At 32.2% G+C, this 14,881-nt stretch overlaps 1 protein-coding gene across 2 annotated transcripts in view; it reads right to left on the reverse strand.

Annotated features, from left to right (window-relative positions):
* Positions 1 to 14,881, reverse strand: part of CNTN1 (contactin 1) — a 129,325-nt gene that overhangs the window by 20,640 nt on the left and 93,804 nt on the right. For both annotated transcript variants that reach the window (XM_006916895.2, XM_006916896.2), the window contains 3 exons: positions 12,160 to 12,346; positions 11,885 to 11,997; positions 10,928 to 11,084 (listed from right to left, as the gene is read on the reverse strand). In XM_006916895.2, the coding sequence (XP_006916957.1) occupies positions 10,928 to 11,084; positions 11,885 to 11,997; positions 12,160 to 12,346 (457 nt within the window). The remainder of the gene's footprint in view (positions 1 to 10,927; positions 11,085 to 11,884; positions 11,998 to 12,159; positions 12,347 to 14,881) is intronic.

Below are 14,881 nucleotides of genomic sequence, written 5' to 3' on the forward strand. Positions count from 1 at the left end.
TCATTATTTAACTTTGAATACTAAGCAGAAATCTTTTTTCTCTCTGCTTATTTGACCATATTTTTTTTTCAGATGTTCACTTCTCAATGAAAGTTTTCCCATTCTCAAATCGGTGGTAAATCTAAATCACTGTGAGCAACCACGGAAATGCCATTTTACTAGTTCAGAGGTAGACTCGTGGCCCGGTTTTGGACAACATGGGAAAGATGTCCTGAGGGGCTTCTGGGAAAGGTCTTTCATTATAAAATGGAATTTCAAAAGAGACAGATCCCCTTCTTCCTTGGATACCACTGAGTCTGCATGCGATGATTCCTAGAATTCCTGCAGCCATCTTGCTACCATGAAGATGATGAGCCTGAGAATAAAATTGATTCTGAGACCTGCCAAGTTGAGAAGGAGGTTGGGGTGGGGAACTGGTTCTTGATTATATTTTTGAGACACTGATTTCACTAAGTCCTAATGGTCATCTATCTCTCAAACAATTTTGAGTTGAGGGTTTGTTACTGACAGTTGAAAATATTTTAATAGATTCAAACTTTCTATTCAACTATTTAAATTATTTTTCGACTAGGAGTAATGAGTCCTTGTTTCCCTTGATCTCTTACTATATTAATCATGTAATTTGCCAACTTTGGGCAACACAAACAACCATCTGCTATTTCCATTTCTGTATCCAGGCTGGTATGTTTTGCAGATAGTTATATAATTATGCCAACTGGTTCTCTGACAAATTTGTTATCTGACCTCAGCTGGTTTCTCAGTTTGCTAGATGATTTTTTAAAAAATCTATCTCCACCTGGTTGTCACCTAAATGGACATAGCATGAATAAGAATGTGAAAATTTGAACTAATTTATTTTTTCCAATCATCTATTTTCAGTAGATAATTCTGTTCGCCATTTCAGTAGATGATTCTGTTGGTCAATTTAAATTCTTAGAGTTATGCCAAGTCATCTTTCACACCCCTCATCAAATCACCAGAAAACACTGCTGGGTCTTCTTCCAAATAAATCCTAATAACTACCTCTTACTTCTTCTGTCGTGACCACATAAGTCAATGCTGACTTTATCTCTTGCTTGGAAGGTCATCTTTTGGCTTCTGACTGTCCTCCCTGTTTCCAGAGATTCAGAGATTCTACCCACCATTCATGAGATTTCTACTTCTTTTCAAAGAATAGCCAGAATGAGGCCTGCAAAATATAAATCTGATCATGTCACTTCCCTCCTTAAAATGCTTTGATGGCCTCCTATTACATTTAGAGTAAAATCCAAAGTCCTTAACCAGGACGTGTAAATCTTGTTGAGATTAAGATCCCAACTACTTCTCCAGCCTCATTATGCCCACTCTCCACATGGCTTGCTCAGCCCCACTCGCACTGGTCTCCAGGCTGTTCCTTGAATGCCTAAACATCCTCCTAGTGCAGGGCTTTCATATTGTTCTAGTAGAAACACTTTTCCTTTCAGATAGCCGTATGGACGATTCCTTCACTTCATTTGTTTCTCTTTTCCACTGTTATCTCATCAGAGCAGGCTTTTTTATTGAAAACATGGACCCTAGCCTTCTTCCATTACTCCACATCCACTTTGCCCTGCTTTATTGCTTTACCTTCTTCAGCTATCTTTAGATATTATTGCTGCCAAAGTATTACATATTGATTCATTTTTTGCCTCCTCCCTTTAGAATGTAAAGTCTGGGGGTTTGCTTAAAGAAAGAAGACTTTCACCCATACTATTTTATGAAAGTTTTTCTCTTGAAATTACTAGCTTCATTATGGCTGAATTTTGTCCCCTCAAAATCCATGTGTTGAAGACCTAGCCCCCAGTACCTTAGAATGTGACTTTATTTAGCGATAGTGTTTAATGATGTAATTAAGTTAAAATGCAGACATTAGGCATTGCTCTTATTCAACCTGATTGGTATTCTTAAAGGAGGAGGAAATTAAGACACAGACACACAGAGGAAAGACCATGTGAAGAAACTTGGAGAAGACGATCAGCTACAAGCCGAAGATAGAGGCCTCAGAAGAAGCCAACCATGCCAGCTTGATCTCGGACTTCTAGCATCCAGAATGGTGAGAAAACAAATTCTACTTGTTTAAACCATCCAGTCTGTGGTACTTTGTTATGGCAGCCCTAGCCAACTAAGATAGAACTCTAAAATGCCAAATTCAATACCTTTCTTTACTTCACGATTTCTTCAATCCCCTTTTAACTTTTACAATTTTGAAATAAATTATGTGAATTTCTATATTTAAAAATGCAACTAAAGAACAAACAAAAAACCACCTGTATACCAACCAGTCAGGCAAAGAAATAACACTGTCACCACCATATAAACTTCTTCCTGATTACCCCTTGTTCCCTGCCCTGCCACAAGGCAACACTGTACTGAATTTTAATTATCCTTTCTTGGGAAGTTTTATATGCCATATATGTACTTCTTTAAATATCACTTCATTACTTTTTGTGTTTGGAATTTCACTGTTTCTATTATTCTATGACTTTTTGTTTATGTGCACAAATTATTTGAGAATTTTTTATTATGAAAATTCATTATTTTACAAAAAAATAAACCATATTGACCTAGCATCAATGACATTTAAACACAAACTTGAAAAAAATATTTGCTTCATATGTGGTATGAAAATATTATCATAAAATGAAAATAGCATAAAATTTTAAAGAAAGTTATTAATATTAAACAGAGAAAAGAATATAAACAGACCTTCATAGGAATAGAACTATATGTAGCTACTAACCATATTAATACATTCATCTCAGGAATAATTAAAAATAAAAATTATGAGATAGTATTTTTGCTTAATGAACAAAGATTTTTTGAATATTAAAATGCTATTAAAAATCTGTTTAATGATACAATGTAGGCATTGCTATTTAGATAGCAATTTGGCAACTGTCAAATATTTGCCAAGTCTTTGAAATGTCCTTCCCTTTAACACAATATTTTCACTTCTAGGAATCTTTTCTAAGAAAACAAAATTGGAAATTTAGAAAAAATGTCCATATACAATGATATCTATTATGATGTTATCATAATACTGAAAAAGAAAGATATGGAGAGTAACTAAAAATAGTAGCCACATTGTTACATGTGAGTGTTGGTAATCAAGTGATATTAATTATTATTTTCTATATCTTGGGTAAATCTCCCTTTCAGATGTTTTCATAATATAGCTTCAATATCTACAGGTTTTCTTATCTTATAATTTTAATGTTGTTTCTAATAATATGAATTTCTATATCATGAAATCAATTTAGAAGTTGAGAGCCAATTTATTTTCTTTCATTTCATTTAACATCTCTCAGAAAATCCATGTTTAGCTGGATTCTTCTTGTTAGTTTTGATGGTTATCATGTAAACCTACTTATTTTTGGAGAAGATGTACTGTATTTTCATTTAGAATTTCAGCACCATTCCTCTTGCTCTCTATGCTCACCTTTCTATCTCTGGGGTAAAAATGTGAAAACTGCATTTCCTGGACTCTTTTGCCACTGAGAGGCATTAAGGGGAGAACTGGAAGGTCATTGAGAAGCAGAAGCACTGCTGCTCTAGCAGTGGTGGGCAAGACTGTGGGCCTCAAAGGATGTCAAAAGTAAGGTGATGCCACTGCCCCTGGGATTCTCCTGTGGACTCCCCACTTTGATGCTGCAGGCATATGGACAACCACTGCAGGTTCTCTCAACTATAATTTTTTTGCTTTTCTTGAAATCAGTATTCACTCTGATAGCTTATAAAAAGATTTTTTAAAGACTCTAATACAATACTTGATTAAAATATCCAGAGCTGTTATGTCTTTCATAAAAGATGTATTATCTTTTACTGATAGAAAAGAGAAATAAAGGGACTTTATAGCAAACTCTGGGTTGATCCTGTGATCTCAATTTCATTGGAAATTGGTTCAGTCATTATAGAATTGATAGGAGATCTATGATCTATTAATTAAAGGTATTGGTATGTCTAAGGGCTGCTTGCAAAATGGTGAATTCCTCCTCATCACACTTTTTAAACTGAGGTTCAGAGAACATAAACCACGAATTTCCTGCAAAGGGTTCCAACCCTTGGGAAGGAGTCAAATATGATGATGGAGACACTTTCTTCCAGCAAGTTTATGAATCTTTGCTTTTCCCATATTTTTATCATTAACTCTAATGCTTTTCTAAAGGATGTATCTAAAGGATGTAATGTCTCCATATACATCCTTTAATAATTTATTCTGGAAAAGGTCTTGAAATTTGCTTTGTGTCTCAGAGCAGTAAGAAACTTAAATTATCCTCTAAATTGATTAATCTGCTTGTTCTGATTGGGTCTCAGACTTCCTAACTTCTCACCAGTTCCACCAACTCCCCTTTCCTTGCACTTCAATGTTTTCTCTACACTACAGAAAAAATTATCTTAAATCAGATTGTATCACTCATCTCCTGAAAGCACATCAATATTTTCCCATTGAACAAAGAACAAAGTAAAACCTCTGGCAAACGCCTTTATAAATGGGGTGGGGGACAGAGTTAGAATGAGAGCGGAATGATATGAGTCTGAGATATAATCCAGACCAGACTGTTCGTGGCTTTTGCCCTTTCCATCTCTCCAACTCATCCCACACCGCTACGCACTGGTTGCACTGGCCCCCTTTCAGCTTTTTGAACATGACAAGCTCTTCCTTGCAATTCCCTGTACCTAGGACTCTTATCCCCACTTCTGTGATGTGGCTAGTTCCTTTCCTTTAGATTTCAAGCTAAACATCACCTAGGTAGAGAAGCCTGACCTGACTATTCTATTCAAATCAGTTCTGCCTCTTTTATTCTCTATATTAGCCACTATTTTTTCCGTATAAACCTTAATAAACCTATATATAAATAAATTTTATTATTTGGTGATAATTCTTTACTTTCCTGATATCCACTAGAATGCAAACTTCAGGAGAACTTGCCAATTATTGCAACCAATAAATTAGCAGAATGCTTGGCATATGGTAGGTGTTCAGTAGATTTTTATTGAATGAATCAATTTTCTAGAGAGTGAAAGTCTTAGGAAAATGTGTAATTTTTTAAGAGTAAGATTTATTTAGCAGAGGAAAAACTATTTTTACAGTATAATACTAAAGCATAGCTCCAGATACTGACTATATTTCATAAACCAAAATTATTTTGGTAGTAAATAAATGGAAGATTATCTTTAATTTCTCTTTCTATTCTTATATTCCACTGAGAAATTTTCCAATCAAATTATTTTTGAGTAAATGAACACAAAATAATATGTTGGAACCGTTGTGTGAACTTACTAGTAGCTAAAAGAAACCTTGGGGAAGAGTCAGAAAAAAACAAGTTAGTTTAGATGCAGAGGTGCTATCTATGGCCTGACAAAGTTATACAATTGGCTTTTAGAACTAGAGCTCAAAGTTTCTAAAAGATAAGCAAGACTCTTAGAATTCCCCATATACTCAACTCCTTGAGCAAACCTGGGTCATTCACAATTACATTAACAATGATCAAGGCAGTGGGTCACTACTGAAAGTTAAATTTAGAGATGTACAAGATATTACTTTATTAAGGTATTTCTCCTCTGTTTCATGCTTATTATAAAACTAGCACTGTTAAGTACAGCCATACAGTTGGAAAATGATTTGAGTGGATAGTCGTGATTCAAGGTTAATGAAAGAAATATATACATTAAAGGTAATTTTAAATGGAAGCTATTTGTCAGCCTAGAAATATACAGGGTATATTCATCCACTTAAACTCAAATTAATCCCACACGATGTGTAGTAAAGGAAAATAAAATATTTGGTTATTTCAAAATGGTTGGAGAGATAGCATTTCCTTAGAGACAATATCTGTGCCATAATTACAAAAAAAAAATTTTAATTGTGATGATGAACTTATAAGAATGGTATTTACTTGTCGTATAATATACCATTTCAAATTTTCAGATTAACAGTAAATTTATTCATGGCAATCTATTTTTCCCAAATGATGAAGGACATTTACAGAGTTACAGATATGGGGATCACTGAATTGTAATGCATCCTGTCCCTAAAGAAGGTGGGGTAAAGTAAACCTAAGACTACCATGTATATTATTACCATCTCCTTATATATATAGGCTATTACAAGATTAGAAACTCCAAACAATTCTGGTTTTTGAAAATGCTTACAGAGGAGATATTTGCAAATTTGGTTACATTAATATCACATTTTTAATCCAATAGCATATGAATTAAATCTAAATATCCCAACTATCCTCTTGTTCCTTTTATACTGTACTACTTAGGTACAAGAGAGGGGAACATGTGAGTAATGGAGTTAAATAACTAAAGGTTCCACCTAAAAAATGGCTTTCTGTCTTTTCTTCTTCCGCTACTGGGCAGAAGAGAGCAAAGTAAAAAACAAAATGTGTTTTTCATCAGTGTTTAAGTCAGCGGCTTTCGTTATATATATATAACTTAATAGCTTGGAGTTACTAAAAATAGTATGTTAACTGTTTGGATTGCATCATCTGTGGTAACATCAGAATAAATTATAGATTTATTAGAAGACATAAAGTCAACAAAATGAATATATAGCAACTTTAAATCAAATGGAAAAGATGCCTTGTTCTTGTGGAACCTACCCTAGACTTCACCACTGCCCTCTTTCCAGGCCAGACTATCGTCGTCTTTAATCGGTCTATGATGATAACCTTGTAATTCATCTTCTTACATCTTACTCTTCTATATATATATTTTCCACAATCACCAAAGTGATTTTTTTAAGTGCAAATATCTGATTATGTTATTTCTACCTTAAAGGTTTCAAATGACTACTTCTTGTTCTTAGGAAGGAGTCCAGACTCTAAAATGTTCTTAAAAGTCTTCCTTTATTTGACTGAGTTATCTGTAGTCTGTTTAAAACCAAAAAAAAAAAAAAAAAAGTTCAAAATATACATATTCACTCATAAATAATGAAATATATGCTTCTCTGTGGATGTTTATTTATGATCAAAGATTCTTGTTAATCTATATTCTAAAATTTATAATGAATATGTAATAGGTCAAATTAGCTTATTAACATTTTTATTCAAAATTTTGTGGCTATTTTCACATTATTATTAATTTAGCTCACAATAATGTAGAAAAACAAAAGGTTCTTAAAAGACAATATTGAACTTATTAGAGATAGAATGAGTATGATGAAATATCTGCAGTGTTACATTTGCCTCGATGTGAACTGTAAACATCTGGTAGGGAACAATTTATTAAGACAGCAGATAACAGTGTTCATGTCAGAGAGGAGTGCAGTTACAGATTACCATGTTTAAAACATTTTCTAGAATATCTCTTACATGAAGTCTTAATTTTTGTAAGAATCAACTAGCATAATACAAATCATGTGCTTAATGAGAAGTGTATCAACATTCTAGAAATCTAAACTATAGTTTAAGTTGCCCAAATTTTTCTTTTAACTAAATTTTACTCTATATGGAAGTCATCGATGTCTTAAACAAGCATTTGTTAAAACGCTATTCTGTGACAGATATGTACTCTAGGTGCTGGGTATCCAAAGGTTGAACAAAGCAGAAAGAGCTTGCTGCCATGGAACTTACATTCAGGTAATGACAAAGACTGACAATCTACAGTATAAAGTAATAAGAAAGATAATTTTAAATAGTTATAAATATTACAAAGAAAATAAAAGTGATGTGATATGACAAAAAATTAGAATAGGAGGCTCTTTTACCTTGGTTGCCATATAATTTTTTCCTAAGGAGGTAACATCTGAGCAGAAACAAAAATGATAAGAATGAACCTGTCATGCCAAGATCCAGAGAATTTCAGGCAGCAGCAAGAACAAGTATAGATGCTTCAAGGTAGAAATAATATTGGTATGTTCAAGAAGAGAAAGAGGTTAATGGGGCCAGGGAGAAATCACTTACTTGAGGTGAGAGAGTGTGACAGAGCCAGATTATACAGGGCACTGTAAGTCATGGTAAGAAATTTAGATGTTATTCTGTAGGATGTCTTTCTAAGAGGAGAGTTATGTGATTTGACTTATGTTTTAAAAAATCCCTCTGGCTGCTGCATAGAGAATGGACTATAGGAAGCCAAAATTGGAAGCCCAGAAAAATTTTAGAATTTCAGGAGGGCCAGTGGGGAAGATTGTGATGTGGGTTCAGAGGGATGTGGAAATATAAATGGTAGCACATTTTAAGTGTGTGAACTGTGCCTAACATATTGCAGGGAATTAAAGGATATTTATTAAATAAATGAATGGACAAAATAATGCATATAGACATTAATTGAGCAATGTTTTATATTCATGGCTACATATTTTAGGCATGAAAACTGAAATGAAAGAATCAGGAGTCTTTTAAATTTCTAAGAAAGCCTAAAATTTCCATTTGTATTTACATGATTTTATCATTACATGTAATTTAAATAATTTGCAAATAAATCCAAACTTACATAAGAAAATTTTAGAATGATATTATTCACCAAACATCTGATACTTTCTGTTAATTCTAGGTTTTTTTTTTTTGTACGATATGTTCAGACTAAGAGATAAGTAACAAAATTCTGAATAAATAATATTGTCTGTTAGTTGGCAAAAAAAAAAAAAAAAAAGAGAAAACCATTCTGAGTATGTTTGCAGTTTCTAAAAGAGCATACATTGTTTTCTGCTTGGGCTCTTTATACTAGGATGTCAGATTATAATGGTGGTGTGTTCTACGTAGCTGGTCCAAGAGCCAATTGTTAAATTTTCAAGAAATTTATGAGTGAGTTGTTTAAAACAATGTTATTAAAATTTAAATTATAAAATCTTATTGATTAAATAAAAAGTTTAAAACAAAGGTAATAAATTCCCAAACTCATCACTTCCTAATTATTTTACTACATTTTAATGTCATCAATGCTTTTGAGGTTACACCTATTGCATCTGTATGGTGGTGATACTATACAATGATATGCTACTGAGCATCTCTTCCAGTTCCACATTTATGGATATCATGTGGGAAGTTTGAAATCAAACATGACGAAAATATTTATACTGCAGAAATTGGCAAACGCTATAAACCAAGGCTTCCTCCCACCTCAGGAGAGTCAGCTGCTAAACATTTATCAGCATACTACTAATTATAACTATATTGATGTAAATGTTCCTGCTACAGCGTCTCTAGCTACAAATCCCTGTTCTTTAAATCCCAGAAACTACGTTTTGCTTCACATAAGGAATGACTAAAGGGTAAAGAAATGAATGAGCATGGCTTCTAGACAGGGAAGGTCAGTGTTCAAAAGTAACATACCTAATTCTTTTGCATTTTACCGCCCTCCAAATAATATGTACATTTCCTTCTGATTTCCTTTTGTGAAACAGTCCTAAGTGTGAAACTATTAAAGTAGTGTGTTATCAAAGCTCAGAACTTAGAAAATGATTTAAAAAATATAAATATGCCATTTTTCCTATCAAATTAGTAATGACTAAGAAGAGAGAATATTATTACAGCAGTGCAGTGAGAAATGCACTCATGTACAATGATAACAGGAACATAAATTACTATTTTAAAAGACATTTGGCAATATAAACATAAAACACTTTATCTCATTATTTAAATTTAACTTGCAGAAAGATTAAGTCATAAAAATGTATTCAAATAGTATTACGATAGAAAAAATTGGAATAGGTAGATAAATCCTGTACATTTATTTGAGAGAACATTATGCGTAATTTTAAATAAAGTTTATAAACTTTTAACGACAAGGACTATTCATGTAACATAATTGCTAAAAGTAGATATAACATGATATATTTACAGAAACTAAAACATTAAATGATGTATGCATACAGGGTAACTAGAAGTAAATTCTACTGAAGTAGTTAATTTAGGATGTTTGGAATATGACTGATTTTTTTTCTTTCAGATTTTGTAATTTCCAAATTTTCTAAAAGACAAAATAATATTTAAACTAAAAATGTTTCAACGTAAATAATTTAAATTCATGAGAAAGCCTAAAATTTTAATTTGTATTTATATGCTTTTCTCGTTATAATAATGCATAGTTTGCAAATAAATCAAAATTTAAATTAAAAAATTATAAAATGGTACTATTCACCAAATATCTAACATTTCCTAATGTTTCTTTATGCAGTTATGGCCAGACTGAAAACTATGGCATTACTTTAAAGGATATTTTATTAATTTAATACACAAATATTCATTATTTAGCTATAAATCACCAATTTCTTTTTCCAGAATCAATTATTCCCATCTTTGTTTTAATATCTTCTAGTATTTGGGAGTCCCATAAAATTTTCAAAATAACATAAAATTTAATTCTTTATAATTAAACTATTTCATACATACAGGGTGAGAAAAAGCATCAAAATTTAAACAAATAATATAGTTCTACAAATCCAAAAAAGGAAAGAAATCACTGCCTTAAATGTTTATTTTGAATTAACCAATGCTGTGAGCAATGATTAGAGTTTGCAGAGAAAGAACAGATATGCTGAGGTAAAGAAAGGAAGATGATAAAGGAGCTGCCATTTACTTTTTTCTATTTTTTCACTATATATAATATATGTAGAACAAGGAAAAGGAAGCTAGAAGAATGCTAATTTAATTTATTTTTGATATAAGAAATTTGGATATTATTATCTAATGGTCTAGTATTATGTGCCATTTCAATTCATTATGGTATTTTAATTATGCTTCAATGTGCACATAATGATCAACAAGTATGTGGTTTGCTGCAAACTTACTTTTGTGTCTCATAAGGGAAGAAACATCGTTTCAGGGCATTCTTGACATTTCAAATCTATATAGCAAAATGTCAATATTGGTGTGAACGTCAGTCCTACCTTTACTTTTGGGAATCTGTATGGCCTAGAACTTACAAGTGCTTAATTGAAATGTGTTTTAAATGACTGGCTTACCTGAAATTTTGACTTGAGACACTACTCCATCTCCTCCATCACTGTGTGCACGAACTTCTACAACATACTCTCCATCCCTGGGAATTGGAACTTCTATGGAGTGTTTATGAGTTGAATACAGTTTGCCATCATGCTGGCCATCAGGTCTATAGAGTATCTTAAAAAGTCCCAAAATATGTATATTTAATAAAGTGGTAATAATAAGCCAATACTCTAACACTAAAACCAGAATGTATTCTTACATTTTATTAATAAAATAAATCCCAGGTAGCTATGTATAATAATTGCTAGAAAATTAATGTTATTTTTAATTCACAGAAATCAATTTCATCTATTTTTCAGGGTGATCCAAGAGGAGGTACCTTAAGCACCTGAATTTTATTTTTTTGAGATGATCTAAAATAGAGGGAAAATGTGTTTTTTTTAAATAATATAATAATAAGTATTATAAAATGAGGGTTTTTCAATATGTTGAAGTAGTCTAAAAAATTGCTTCACAATTAAAACATTTTTCACAGTATTCCTAAAATTTGGTATATGATGAAAAATGTGATAAGATGTGATATAGAGAATATACAGAAATCATATATTTTCCTTTTTTATTCATTTATAGAAGACATCAGAGTTCGTTGTGTACGGGTGACACTATCTTAATCATTGCCAAACAAAAATGGCTTCTATCTGTTTCTGTTCTTTAGGTACTGATTCTTCTAACAACTTTGTACTTTAAAGCAGTTATTCTATCTATCCTGCTCACCTGCTATAACATTTCCTAGACTTCACTGAATATCTTTTCTCATTTTGAAATTATCATGGCATTGCATCATCTGAGTCTGCTATACAGCTAGAATAAGAAAACTGAATGGGTTTTGTTGAAACACCAAAAAGTCCCAACATCAATTACTGTTTTTAAGAGTGAGGCTTATGTGGGGAATAATCTGGTAATCTTTTATCTACCTTATATCCTGTTACCGTAGATTCATTTGATAGTGCGACCACATGATCCCAGGTAATTATGTAACGTGAACCAGACCTTACGGAACTGGTGATCTTTGGCGGCTGGCTTGGAGCTGTGAAAAGTAATAATACGTAAGTGACTATCACTATACCCAACTTCGGTTCTGCAAGCTGCATCACATTAGTAATTGTAATGCTGATGATAATGTACCTTCGTCATGATAGAATTAATAGGTAGTTCCTGTTAAGTCTAAAATGCAAATGTTGAGACTCACGTGCTTTCTTGGTGAAGGTCTCAATCATCTCACTGGGAGGTCCACACCCTGCACTATTGCAGGCCCTGACTTCCACAGAGTACTGGGTATCAGGCAGAAGGTTCTCCAGCCTGGCCGAGTACTCTTGGCTGTTGACTTGAACTCTGTGTGCAGCTGCTTCTTTGTCATGGACAGACCAGTAGCGAATCTGCAAACATTCAAGTTGAGTAATATTTTGTCATGATTCAGACACTTTAGTTGTGAAAAGTTCTTTTCATCTGACTCTGTCACCCTTGATGTTGACTGAACATTATATTCTTACATATTTCTTAATGCTACTTACACTTCTATCAGTCTTGGACTATAAAGGAGTATAATGCATATGTGATTTAAGCTGTTGAAGGCAAATCAAAGTCTCACGTTTGCCTGAAATATGAAATAGTCTTACTGATAAAAAAGAGGAATAAAACTCAAAAATCTCTGAATAAGTTTTACCTTCAAAATATGTAACTGTTGTCTTGAAAAATTTGTCACAAACATTTTTATCATCTATCTCCTAATTTCCTGATTTATTTCTGTTTACATAATTTCAAATTTATTATGAGCCACTGATAAAGCAGTCTGACAGAAATACAATGTTGCTTGACAAAAATGGCATCATGTGGCCTAAAATACACCAGTGTAATAACTTTCTGCTATCTCATTTTGGGAGCATGTATATATTATTTACTTTGAACCTATATAGAGGCCAGATATTTAAAATATTATATTCAATAACTTGATTAGTTGTAGAAATTATTTACCTTTAAAATATTTTTTTAAAATTTTATCCATGTTATGAATAGAAATAATTGCTTTTAACAACCAAAGTGTCAATGATAGCCTTCCTTGTCTCTTAAAGTTTAAGTAAATGCTATAAATTATAATTTTCATTCTTCAAATAATGCTATTTCTTTGGTCAGAATTCTGTAATTATATCTAAGGTATATGTAAAAGGAAAGAAATGTTTCTAAGTATACTAGTATTTGACAGATTTTAAATGCCTTGTCTATAAAATATTGGAATTTTAATTTTACAATTAACCAAAGTGCCTCACAAATAATATTTAACATTTATATAATCCTGAACTTTTTGTTTACATAAAACACCTATGAAACCATTATAAAATGGAATTGGATGGCTCAAACTCACTTGGTTACAAACTAAGATTATATATAGAATTAGCACATTTTAGAACAAAGACTAGTTACTAATTGCTTATTGGTTTCCTTTGCAATATTATTCTTTACTGTGCTCATTTTTCTGATAACAATAATATATTTCCTTATGGTTTTCATAGACTCTCTTCACTATTTCTATCATCTGACCAGAAGGATGGCCTCAGAACCGAGGAAGTAGAAGCAACTCCGAAAGCAGAACTCAGTTGTCAGAGAAAAGACTTTCTAAGAACGGGGCCCTCCTAGAGAAGGCATGAGTTTCCAGGTGTTGGATGTATTTAGGAAGTGATTACATTCATTTGAGGAAAATTTTAGTGGGCATTTGAACTAGGTAACATGTAAGGCCTCTTCTACTGCTTGACTACAGGGAAATAAAATGAACATTTGAATTCTAATAAAATGTCAGTCACTGCATTAGGATCATCCACACACCATCTTCTCAACAAACCTAGAATGGTAGTATTTACTGTGTATTACAGCAATCAAAACTGAAGTCCATGAGATTTATGCATTTTTATATCTGTGCTTGTTGACTGAAAGCATATATCACATTTTAAATTTTTCATTCCATTATAACAACTTTTCACTCTAGTTTGAGATGCTTTTAAACTAGATTAATATAATAAAAGCCATTTCTAAACAAACAAACAAACAAAAACAAACAAAAAAAACACCTATCTACTAAAATGAGGAATTACAGTGATAAAGTTTTCCTGCTATCTCACTCAAAATTCCACTAGGCATTTTGACAATATGAAAAGAAAGAACAACCTTTCATTAATTTAATCTCTGCACTTATATCCTAAATTACCAATTTCATCTGACTTTGTCACACTATCTCCGTTAAAACTCACAATAAATTAAAGCAATGACTTAGATATTCTTAGCTAAGTAACTAGAGAGCAGAAAGAATTTATAGAGTATGCCAAACAGTCCCTGATTTCCTTATTTTAGAATATGAGAGCCATATGACATTTTTATCGTATACTTAACCTTTACAAATGAAAAGTCTTATGCAAAATGATTTGATTGAATAATCAGTCTCTTTAACTTAAAACATATGTTTACATATGACTTACAACATTTTCAAAGAATTCTAAAATAAGTAGTAGATGGATATATGTAAAACATAGCATCATCCTTTTTATCTGAACTAGCCACTGGCCACACACTTGGAATTCATTTTCAAATAGATGATAAATTGGGGCTATTGCATCTCGATCCTCTCTTTCAGTTCCCACTGTGGTGAAGCACTGACATTCATTTGTGAGAAAATTGCTTGGAGTGAAGGATGCAATCTGTAGCTATGGAGCAGAACAAATGTATTGCTTTTGATTAATCACCAGGGAGACCAAAGGAGAACCAGGATGAATTAGTGAAAATGGATTATTGCTACTAGAAAAGAAAAATAAAAAAATGAAGGTCCTACTTTATGGAAAGTAGACCATAAATTCATTTTATATGCTAGAACAACATATAATGCATTTATTTCTATTTAATGTTGTGGCATTTTACAACTTTAACTC

This window comes from Pteropus alecto, unplaced genomic scaffold, assembly GCF_000325575.1.
Source record: "Pteropus alecto unplaced genomic scaffold, ASM32557v1 scaffold196, whole genome shotgun sequence".
Classification (NCBI taxonomy): domain Eukaryota; kingdom Metazoa; phylum Chordata; class Mammalia; order Chiroptera; family Pteropodidae; genus Pteropus; species Pteropus alecto.